General features: G+C 42.7%; 1 protein-coding gene across 1 annotated transcript in view; it reads right to left on the bottom strand.

The window, feature by feature from the left end:
- Positions 1–469: 469 nt before the first annotated feature.
- SLC24A2 (solute carrier family 24 member 2) overlaps positions 470–12,131 on the bottom strand; it is a 135,861-nt gene continuing 124,199 nt past the window's right edge. The window contains exon 11 of the mRNA XM_054004222.1: positions 470–2,280. Coding sequence (XP_053860197.1) covers positions 2,241–2,280 — 40 coding nt within the window. The 3' untranslated portion in view covers positions 470–2,240. The remainder of the gene's footprint in view (positions 2,281–12,131) is intronic.

Raw genomic sequence — 12,131 nt, 5'->3', positions numbered from 1 at the left:
TTAGACACTGGAACTGGTTTTCCAGAGATGCTGTGGATGCCCCATCTCTGGAAGCGTTCAACACCAGACTGGATGGGGCTCTGAGCAACCTGGTCTAGTGGAAGGCATCCCTCTTCAGGGTAGGGAAGCTGGAACTAGGAGATCTTTAAGGTGTCTTCCAACCCTAGTCATTCTATGAATCTACCATTCTTTAAAGCTTCTTACAAAATGTTTTGAGAAGTAGTGTGGCTCTATCTCTATTCCCATTATCTTAAGTATTTTTATGTCAAGGTTCCTACCTTAATTGCAAAGTATAGCACTTTATTGTGTTGCAAGGGTTCTGTTAAGTCAGTGTTGTGATTTGATACTGGCCAAACACCAGGTACCCATGAAAGTAATTCACTCACCTTCTTTCACTATATTTGGGCAGAGGAGAGGGAAAAAAGATTGACAAAAGGCTCATGGGTTGAGATAAGGATTGGCAGAAAAAAACACTCTAACAGCAAAACAGGTTCAAATTTAAAGGTATATATTTATTATTAACAGAGTCAGAGGAGGATAATGAGAAGTAAAATAAGTCTTTAAAATACCTTTTTTTTCCCCCCAGCCCATCCCTCTTTCCGACAGACAGCACAGGGAGACAGGGCATGGTGGTTTTGGGCAGCTCATCACTCGAGTTCTTTTTCTGTTTGCTCACAGAGACAAGTCATTCTCTGCTATGCTGTGGGGTTCCTACCACAGGCAAACAGTCTTCTCAAAACTGTTGTGGCATGGATCACTTATCCGCGGGGTGCAGTCCTCAAAGAATAGGCTGCTCTAGTTTGGAAGCAAAGGCCCTCTCTCTCTCCCTTTGGGTCTCCCACTAGACCACAGCTTTCTCTTAACATCTACCTGCTTCAGCATGACCACTTTTCTTATGGGCTGTGAGTGGATCTCTGCATCCCCCATGGACTTTGTGCATTGCAAGGGGACAGGTTGTTTTATCATGGTCCTCACCATGGCTTGCAGAAGAATCTTGGCCCTGGCACTTGAAGCACCTCCTCCTCCTCTTTCTTTTCCACTGACCTTGGTGTCAGCATGTTGTTTTCCCTCACATGTCCTCACTTCCTCGTCTTCTCTGACTAGAAGAAAAACTGCTGCTTATAGGCACCATTGTCAACAAGTTCCACTAATTCAAAGATTCTTGCAAGGTCCTGCAGTGCCAAGAAGTTGATTTTGTCTAGGTTCTGTGTCGGGGAATCACTTGTCATGCTTCTGCTGCCAGCCAGGCAACCCCACTGCCATTGCACAGGCAGTGGTGGCTGCCACGGTGCTGGTGCTATTTAACACCTTTCTTCATGCGGTGTGCCGGGAAGGAGAAGCTGCTGCCACTGCTGCCTGCTTTTTCACCTGCAGTGCGGCTGGCTAGGGCAGCCAGGCAGGCAAGGAGAAGCCACGGGCTGCGCCGAGATGGTGGCAGCTGCGGCAGTGCATTGCCATGCACCACGCTGGGGATGGCTCCCAGTGGTGGTGCTTCACCACCCCTGGAAAATAACTCCACCTGCACTGTTTTGATTGTCTTCTTAAATATGTCATCACAAAGGCACTGCCAGCCTTTCTAATTGGGCCAGCAGCATGTCCATCTTCAGAGCCATCAGAGATTAGCTGTGTCAGACATGGTGGAAGATTCTAGCATCTTCTCACAGTAGCCTTCCTGCTACCAAAAACCAGGCTGAACCAACACAGTCAGTTAACTCTGTAAAACTTGTTTTTCATGTAGCTCTTATGAAACATTCTTAGAATTAGAAAGTGATCAATTTAATAAATACTAAAAAGGAAAATATTAACCTAAAAAGAACAAAATTCTAAGGGAGTTGTTTTGATTCTCATATTCTCATATAACCTTAGTATGAATGAGGACTGTGTAGAGTTCAAAGAATATAAAAGATCTGGAAGTTTTCTCTGGATGACTTTCTCTGGGTAAAACATATTTTGATCAAGAAAGAACGGTGCAATATGGTCACAGCATGAACGATTCAAGTATTGAAAGATGTGTCATCAGCAACCACACAGGTACAAAATAAAAGCAAAAGCACTTGGATAGAAAAAAAACTATATTTAATGAAAAAAGATAAAAGTTATTTGAAAACGCTACATACATTCAATATTTACATAATTTGCTGTGGGTCTTCACTCTGTTTGTAATGTATCACTTGTGACCACATTGTGTTGGTACTCTTTCTCCATGAAAAAGGAAGTTACAAGCCCTTGCAGATGCTCATTTACGACGACGAGTGACGTGATCGCAAAAAAGCCTGTTTTCTGAGAGAAAGAAAAAAAGAGTACATATTTGAACAATGAACCAGAGGGCAAAATCTGCACGTGGCTGGATATTGTGTTTATATAGAAGTGATACCTGTTATTGATGTTAATGACTACTTGGAGAAATTACTTAACAGCTGGCATGCAAAACGAGTGCCTGTGCCTGGCTCTCGGTGGCCACGGGATGGAGGTTCGCCAGCTCACTGTCCCATTTGTGGCCAGAGTGGCCACGTGAGTGGCCGCCTCCGAGTCTCTGCCGAGACTGTTGGCGGTGATTGCTGCGGTGTGGGTAGCACAGCAGAGGCACAGGGCACGAGGAAACCGAGGCAAAGGAGTAAGGGAGGGACACTTGCCTGAGTCTCCAAAGATTTAATCCTGAAGTGGGGGCAGAGCAAGTGACAAATCTGAACCTGAAGGGGCTACTTTTATAGGGATGGGGGGAACATGGGGAGGACACAACCTTTGACCAACAGGAGGGCATTAGGGGAGGGGTGCAGGGGAAGAGCTCCCCAGTAGAAGCCAACACAGGCAGGGAGCAAATCTTACAATGCAATTCTGCTTCAAGGAAGTGACAAAAGACAGGGAACACTCTAGAACCAAAGGAGTGTGCTATCTTTGACAGACAGGGGTGAGACAAGGGAACAAGGGAGGTATACAGGTGGATTGACATGTGGATTGACATACATTTTGGTGAGGCAAACTGTGGTAAACAACTCAGGACTGAACCATTAGGGAAGCGAAATGGGGTACAGAGACGGAACCACTACAAACTTATAACAAGGAATATCAAAATATACTACAGAAGAACAAACTGTAAAATAACAGACTACCAGTGCCTTACCAGACATATGTGGGGGAAAGAGCTTTGATGGAGGTGACTGTCTGTTCAGGGAAGATGTTCCGCTGACAAGAGGTAACTGGTAAGTTGTCCATGAGAGAAGTGGGAAGGAAACTGAATGATGTCCTTACTGGTAGGCAGAAGGGGAAAAGTCACTAGCAGACAGCTGCCTAGGGAGAGACTATGAAGGGAAAAACCTAAAACAAAATGTGGGCGTTGTAAGAGGACTGCAGAGGAGGGAAGATGACCTAGTTTTTTGTAGAAACACATGCAGCACTGCAATGTGATTCTCCTCATGAACACATTTTGGAGTGATGCACTCCTTCTAAGTCTGTCTAGAGAACTGTTGTCTCTGCTGGCCGTGCACCAAGCAAGGATTGCAGTGTACCAGGCAAACAGACAGCTCGGTGTTTCAGTATTGTGCTGTCATAGCTGCACATGATATCTCCACAGAGAAATGGTGTGGTCTGTCTCACTGACCACAGTATCTGGACCACCTTTGTTAATTGCTAAGCTGCTTTGCTAAAAGGAGAGAAGTTGATCAATACAGCAAAACCCATGTGTCATGAAATGATGGCAAAATAGGGCTAGAAATCATCTCAAGAAGTCACATAAATCAACAGCGGCTCAAAAGCAGGCTCAGCCCTTCAAAAATGCCTCAGGAAGGTTTTTGCCTAGGCTGTTCATAAATTCCAGTGCTGCAGTTACTACATTTTCCCTTTGTTCCAGTCACACAATCAGAAGAGACCAGTGAACAAACACAGTGCAAGACTTACTACCAGCACATTTGTGCAGTATGAGGAAGAAGGCTAACATAGGGGAAGGTTTCCTGCTGCTCCTGCACTCACATGTCTGGCTGAGTCAGGACATTGATAGTGCCGAAGTCCCCTGGGTAACATGCTAGCTAGTTTGCCACCTTTGTGAACCGCAGTGAAAGGGATGGATCAGGCTAAGGGTGAGAAGATGCTAATTTAGGCTTGCCTTCTGAATTTAGCTGTAAAAGAAATCCTAAAACCAGCCAACCAAAAAAATACAAACCATGAAGAAAAAAAGAAAAACCAACAAAAAAGAACAAAACAAAACAAAAAAAAGACAAAAGAAAAGCCATGGCAGAAGTCACTCAATATGTTAGTGATGCCTATTATATCTTCCTGTAGAAATAGAGAGGTGTAATCACAACATGACTTTTGCTAATCCACTTCCATAATCTGAATAAATCCTGATCCTGAAAAATGGAGTACATAATTTGGACTACCTTTGTAGTACTATTATGGTATTTGAAATAAATAAAGAGGCGGTGATGTGAAGAAAAGTTTAATTTGAAAGTTGGACTGAAGCAATCTTGTTCCAGAGCCTGCATTAGTTTTATAAATGCAATGGTTTATCTTGGTTACTGTAGACTCTTGGCAATTATTAGGGCCACTGGAAGAATGAAATGTTAAACCTGTGAGCAGGATTCTGTATCTCTAGATGCCCTAACTTATGGTTTTCCTGGTAGTTATGAAGCTGCAGTGTCATGAAGAGCTGCTCAATTGTTAAGGTGCTGTCCTACCTTTGAAAGTAAATCCTTCCTCTGGCAGCGCATAATCAGTTTCCAATACCTTTAAAAACATACCACAATAGGACCGCCCTGGCATATTCATATATGTGTTTGTGTGAATCCTATTAAAAGCTACTACAACCATATCCCATACCTGCAGAGACTTGCTGATATGCTGCTGTCCAACTCGGCTTGCAGGTGATTAGGTAAATTCTCGTTCAAGTTAGTGACACCGTCCTGTATCTTAGACATCTGAAGACTAGGTATGAAGTCAAGCCAATCAGGCTCTATATTGATTATTGTGAGTCTTTCCCCAAGATCATGAAGTTTTTGTCAAAAACTACACTGTTTTAAACTTAAGCAAGCAAGACTTTTTCCTGGTATTAGCTTACATACTCATGCAATGTTTCCATTCCTTGTTTTAAGAGCTATATCTTTGAGCCTAAAGTCAACAGTTCATGTTGCTTCTGTGGAGCCCGACATCACAATCCATATGAAGAACTGAGGGCTACCATCAAGAAATCAGTTGTGTACCACAGGGAAACCTAGTCTTAAGTGAGAACAGTGTGTAAGGCTTCATTGTGATACAGATGGAAATAGAATAAGGGGTGGATAATGTCCCAGATTGCAAGGCAAGATGTATTCTATTTGCCATCTGTATGGCAAATGTTAAGTGGGCAGTTTTCCTTATCTCTTCCACAACCAATCCTCCCTCTGGGGAGACATCTGCTGATAATGGGCCATTGAGTGTCACTGCATGACCGAAAAGAACTATAACATCCCATTGTGAGATGCTCTGCCCAGAGGGAGGAGCCAAGCATTCCAAACTGGATATAATCTGAGTTTTTGGGACACCAGACTCAGCCTTTTTTTTCCACTGGATCTTCAAAGGAGGACTATACCCTTCTACAGGATCACAGCTCTGACAGAACCACATCTGCCACTCCAGGAGGACTGCAGGCATTCCAATTTGGACTGCTACCAACACCCTGACCAAAAGAGTGTCAGTTGTATTCTGACTCTGTCAGTGGTTTTCCTTTTGTATTATTGCATGTATTTTGTTTCTTTTCCATTTTCCTAATAAATCGTATTTCTGACTTGGAGTGTCTCACTAGTTTTGCTTTCAAATTGGAACACCTGTCCTTCACCCATCCAGGAGAATGAATGAAGAAGCCAGAGCTTCTCTTGCTTGGGTCTCCTGATCTCTGAACTGTAGCATGACATCAATCCATGGATACTGTATGTTTCTTTTCACTGTAGTGCTGTACCTATGTCAAACTAAGGTGTCTTCTCTTGAAGACAAAAATCCTTGTGCTGGGTATCTGTCACAGGAAGTCTGTTCAGTTGAGATTGTGAGGAGCAAACTGGGTAAGCGGCTCATGTCTTCACAGGCACAAGGGAGGGGGAGAGGGTTACACTGCAACACCTCCTAGAGCATGACATGAGGCAGTTACCAAAGGCAAGGCTGCATCTGCTGTCTAACAAACATTTGTTTCTTACTTCATACTCTGTATTAATTTTGTGTCACTCCCTGAACTGTGATGGATAGCGCTATGTCTTACTACTGAGGGAAGGGAATAAATAACCTGGAGAGGGAAGAAGCCTAGTGTGCCAGGAAAAAGCTGCAATGTGCATTGCCAATACCAGTTTTAATTTGACTGCAGAAAGGGAGAAACACTACAAGGAATAAAATGCAGAGGAAAGGAAAATAATATCATAAGTAATGTTGGTGAGCACTTTCATGGTGTTTTGCAATCGCAGACCATGTGGCACAGCTGCCTTGTCCTTTGACCTTACTGCTTGGTACTTTTTCTTCAAATCTTCCCTTGCTAGTTACCTATTTTGCTAATTAACCTGATGTGTGCTCTCACAATCCAGTGTCTTTGTAGTTCTCCTCTTCCTCTATCTCTTATTCACTACAGCAAATAAAACTGCTGTGTCCTGGGTTTCAAACTCATACCTCTCCTAGACTGAGTTCTTAAATCTTTAACTCTTTGTGCAACCACTGCCAGTGATTGCAGCACTGAGAACTAATACAGACAGCAGAGCTGTTAGATACCTTCTACCCTGCTGATACTGGTGGTAGTTTGTGGCTGCAGTGTTGTTATAGTTAAAAATGATCAAGCCATATTAATAATTAATAAAATAGATGTTTATTTCACGACCGAGATTCGGTCTTAAATAGCCACAATAAAAAAGGCAGTGCCGAGCCTGAGATCGGTGCTGGATGAACAGAGATCCGACCTCTACCACATCGGATCACCTCTGTTCACAAATGCTGTCTCTGTCCAGTCAGTTTTTATACAGTTTTTTCTGCCTGAGGCAGAGGTTCTCCTATTCCTCTCTTTGCTTCACATAGTCATGCATCTCCTTTTCTCTGTGCTGAGCTGGACAAAGCTGTTTCTGGGAAGCAATGAATGCTGATATTGAGTTAAGGGAACCTGGCATTGAGATGTGCTCCTGACGATGCTCCTGACGACTCTGACTATCCTGATTGTAGATATCTCCCGTGTATTCATCGCTGGGTGTCTCCTGGATGCTCCAGGAAAGGGCCCATCTCTGCACAGAGCCACACTTTTTCGTTTGTAAATGAGGTCTTTCTGCTTGGGGCCATCTGTGGTTTCGCAACCTTTACCTGGCGGCAACTTGTGATTTAAAACTTAAAGTATTTTTTTCATACAAGCACCATTTATTACATATATATATTTTACATAAGCACGAATTATTCCGTAACATATATTACAGTGTTCAGCAGCTCAGAAATGTCTAAATACATAATATACATTAGACCTGAGCATACAAAATAAATTTTAATGTAAGTCATAATATAAAGACCTTTCCACAAGCAGTGCTCTGCCTAAAGTGAAAGGTGTTGCAAAGGGGGAGATCAGCTGCTCTCTAAAGACTATGTTATCTTAATATTGCACATTGCTGTAAATTATATGAAAGGCCAATCCTCCACTGAACTGTGATGAATGCCTGACCTCAAATATATCTTTTAATTATGAATATCAGAATTTAATTGTAAAGTGTGAGAGTTTATCCATTTTTACAAGTGCTAAATTATTTTTTGATTCAATATCTTTATACTTGTGTCATGGGGTGAAATCTTTTCCCGAACCAGTGCAAGGGCTGCTTGAATCTGCTTTCTAGAGGGACCCCTTTGGAAGTTTCCTCCCAAATTTGCCCTAAACTGCCGCCATGCCTACTCTGAAGCTCCCTGGCTTCGCCTGCCCAGCACAGGCACGGTCAGCTGCAGAGGACACTCCCCTGTGTCTCGTGGAGAGTCGGGGACCAGCTAAGACAGAGCGCTTCACTGTCTGCCTTGTATGGAGGAGAGGCGGCGTCCGAGGAGGCAATGAGGGAATCGACTCAAGGCTGGGGAAAAAGTCTCAGGTTTAATCCAAGCTTTGAGGAGCTCTGAATGCCATTGTATCCAACAGCCAAAAGTGCCCTCAAGGCTTTCGCAATCATCTTAAGTACCAGGGCGGTAACAAGGGGGAAGGGACGCCCATTAACCAATGGGGGGATTTGGGGAGTGGAAGGCAGAAGGACAGACAGACACACAAACCAATGGGGGAAGTTCAAGGGAGGGACCCCTGGCCCTCATCCACTCACTCGATGACCAAGGTGGAAGACTCTGGGAGAGTGGGATGAGGAGCTGAGTGATGGACAGGGTGCCAGGGAGGGGAGAGGGGAATGACTGAGCATTTTCAGGGAGAGATTGGCATTGAGGGAAAGGTGGGAAAGCTCAGAGTGGAACCATTGGGAGAAAATGGGGGGTGAAGGGGCAAACCATTACAGAACTGTTGCAGAAATATAAAAACACAGGGGTATAAAACCACAATACAACACTAAACCAAGACAACTTGGAAAACTGAGGGATAAAGATCTGTCAGTCCTCAGACTGGAGCATGCTGTTTTATAGCTGATAATTATCTGCAATATGAATAATAATAAAGATAACTTAAAAATGCATGTTTTATCCTGGTCAGCAATTGAATGCAAGTGTTAGCTTTTGCTGTAAAGCTCTATGACTGTTTCTAATAAAGCTGAGCATTTAGATAAGCAAATAATTCTTACTATTTTAATTAACCACATTTTATTTACATATTTACAGTAGAGAAGAGTATAATCTGCTGTTATTGCTATTTCCTTTTGGGAAGGTTAGAGATGGTGTAAGTAATACAAGTAACTCTGTGATATCACTGATTACTGCAGCAATCAAACCTATAGCATAGGCAGGACATCAGCAAATGTAACATAGAGTGAAAGATAGACCAGGAAAAATCACAGAAGTCTTTTCCCCTGGTGGCATTTGTGGCAGATAAAAGTATTACATCATAGAAAAGATGCTGTATGCAGTATTTGTGAAGTTATTTATGAATCTAAACAGCATTCAGGAAATAATTGTAACCTTGGGAATTTCAGCCCATTTAGTATCTCAGCTGGAATCAGAAATGGAAAGGGCAGAACTCCAGTATGAGCTGTCATTTTTTTATATCATTCAGCTGGAATATGTGGGTGATAGCATCTTAATAGTGTGAAGAAAATGCATAGAAAAAAATGCCTTGACTGTGGAACAGCTTTGTAATCACTGATAGGTTTGCAGCTGAATGATGGTTAGGTACTCTGGGAGACTTCATGTCAGGCTCTCTCTGTGAGAAACCAGCTCTCTGCTCCTTCATTCATAATGAAATATATGATTGACCCTTAAACTGTTCCTAGCAATAACCAGCCTGTCAGGAAAAAGTGGGTATTCTAACAGAAAAAAAAAATTGGAAATATTCTGCAGTGGTCTCATTTTTTTCTCTGTTCCTATTGCTCCTCCCTTCTCTAACCCCAGATGTTCATTTTAGGAAAAGGATGGTTCATGCAATAGAAAACTGTAAATGTAAAGTATATACTGTACATGTAAAGCATAGATAAATGTAAGCATATATGGCATTATTTGTGACGGTATAAATGTGCAAGTGAAAATTTGTACAGTCCTGGACCTTGCTTTTATAAGGTTAAAGCTTTAAGAAAAACAGGCAAGACAGTCAGTATACACCATAGTAACTTAGGACCAAATTCATGCTAGCTGTTAGAGAAGTCTTGTTGATAGCATGCAAGATAGGTTCTCTGTGAGGCAGATTGTTCATTCCTTGTGTGCTGCCTTTTAGAGGGGCAGAGGATGCCTTAGAAGCAGCTTCTGAGAGAGAAAGCTGCTCAAAGCTTCTACTATGTCCAGCAGAGTCAATCTGTGAAGGCTCTGACAATGGACATGTTGTTGGCCCAATTTGAGAAGTTGGTAACATCTCTGTGATGACATATTTAAGAAGAAAAAAACCATATGCAGTCCTTCTTCTCCTTCGGAGGGGTGGAGAGGTGCTGCAGCCAGAGTCCTCCCAGCACCACAAGCAGCCACATGGCTGCTGAACCCACACGGGGAGGGCCACGCAACCAGGGCGTCGCGGCCGGGACCACGCATCTGGGGCCATGTGGCCGCCGCCACAGCTCGTGATGTACTTTGCCTGCTTAGCCATTTTTAACCAGCCGTGCTGCGAGCAGAAGGGCAGAAGCAGGGGCAACAGCTTCTCCTTTTTGGCACCTTGCATGAAGAGAGGCACTGAATGGTGGCAGTGCTGCAGTGTCCAACACTGCCCATCTGGTGCTGGCAGGGACCACATGGCAAACAGCAAGGGGCATGGTGAGCAATTCCCTGATATGCAACACAGAGGAGATCAGCCTTTCAACACTGGAAAACCCTATAAGAATTTGTCAACTGATAGAACTTGAGAACAAACCAACCTGAAGACAACAATTTTCTCCCAAGTCAGAGAAAATAAATAGTGGAAACATGTGAGGAGAACAACATGGCAACACTAAGTGAGGGGAAGGAGGGAGAGGAGGTGCTCCAAACTTTGGAAGTGAGATTCTTCTACTGGTGAACTGTGGTGAGGACTATAATACTATAAAACAAACTGTTCCCCTGTAATTCATGAAATGCTTGGGGTGATGCAGAATTCACCCGCAGCCCGTGAGTAACGGTGTTACGCTGGAGCGAGTGGATGCTGAAAAGCTCTGTTCTCTCAAACAAAGAGAGAAGATAAAGAAAGAGGACCCTTGCTTCCAAATTAGAACAGCTCATCCTTAAAACACTACACCCCATGAACTAATGACCCATGCCAAACAGTTCTGGGAGGACTCTATGCCCATGGGGGGAACTCATGTTGCAGGTTGGGTGGGACTGCTACTTGTGAAAATTAAAACCATGCCGGAGCAGCTCACAGAGAACTGTCTCCCATGGGAAGGATCCCACAGCACAGCAGAAAAAAACCCCTCCTTTCCTTAAATGAATGGAAGAAATATTTGAAGAAATTACAAGCTGACTAAAAACCCCATGCTTTGTCTCTCTATGCTGTTGGTGAAAAAGAGGGAGAGACTGGGAAAAAAAGGTATTCTAAAGGTTTAATTTAGTTGTTATTGTCCTCTTTTAATTTTACTAGTAAATTTTCTCTATGCCATTTAAATTTGAGCCTATTTTGCCTTTAGAGTGTTCCTGATTTTTATCTCAACTCATGAGCCCTTTGGTTTTTCTTTCCCCCTCCTCTGCTCAACTATAGCAGAGGAGAAGTGAATAATTTTTTTGTAGGTGCCTGGCTTTTGGCCAGTGTCAAACCACGACACCTTGCTTCAAGAAGGGAGGCTTTAAAAGCAAATAAGACTTCAGTGGGTGAGGATTATGATGCAACTTCATCAGGCCATTGCTAATTGGATACTAGGAGGAAGACAGGTTGCAAGGATTCTCCTGCTTTCAGTCAGCATTGGGGAAAGGCCTCTGGAAATGTCTTCTCAGTGTAATTCTCTGCCACTAGAGAACCATGATAAAACCACGAGAAGTGGCAGATTACCACACATTTTTGTTGAAGTTTATCACTAGAGAAATAAAATTCGTATCTTTTGTCCCCCAAAACATGTTTAATTGAACTTTAATCAGAAGACTAGAAGTTAATTCAATAGGCAACTATTGGAGAAAGAAGACTTTACAAAAAAGTTACCCTTCATCAGTATTAGTCTGCAATTCAAATATAAAGGTCATATGTCTTTCTGTACATTTCTTTCCAGATATCCTCAACAAGAGAAACCAGATGTTAAATTTCCTTCTTGTTATAATCCTGATAGTCTTTTCAATAACAATTGTGGAAAAACTTTCTAAAATGTAAGACGTTTCTCAGTCTGTTGAATGTCTGAAGTTGCTTAGTACCCAGATGAAAAACCATACCATGTTAAGCAAATTAAAGTCTCTGACAAATGCAAGCCTTTGATGGTGTTTAAAATCCCCCCAACATATTCAGCCAGGATACACCTCAGAGATATATGTGCTGTAATACACACAGAGGAATGGATAAAATATTAGAATCATCATAGGGTCATAGTATGGTTTGGATTGGAAACAACCTTAAAGATCCTCTAGTTAGAACCCTCCAC

The sequence above is a fragment of the Vidua macroura genome, chromosome Z (genome assembly GCF_024509145.1).
Source record: "Vidua macroura isolate BioBank_ID:100142 chromosome Z, ASM2450914v1, whole genome shotgun sequence".
Taxonomy (NCBI): domain Eukaryota; kingdom Metazoa; phylum Chordata; class Aves; order Passeriformes; family Viduidae; genus Vidua; species Vidua macroura.
Note: the sequence above shows the minus strand (reverse complement) of the source record. Positions and strands in the feature narration are given on the sequence as shown.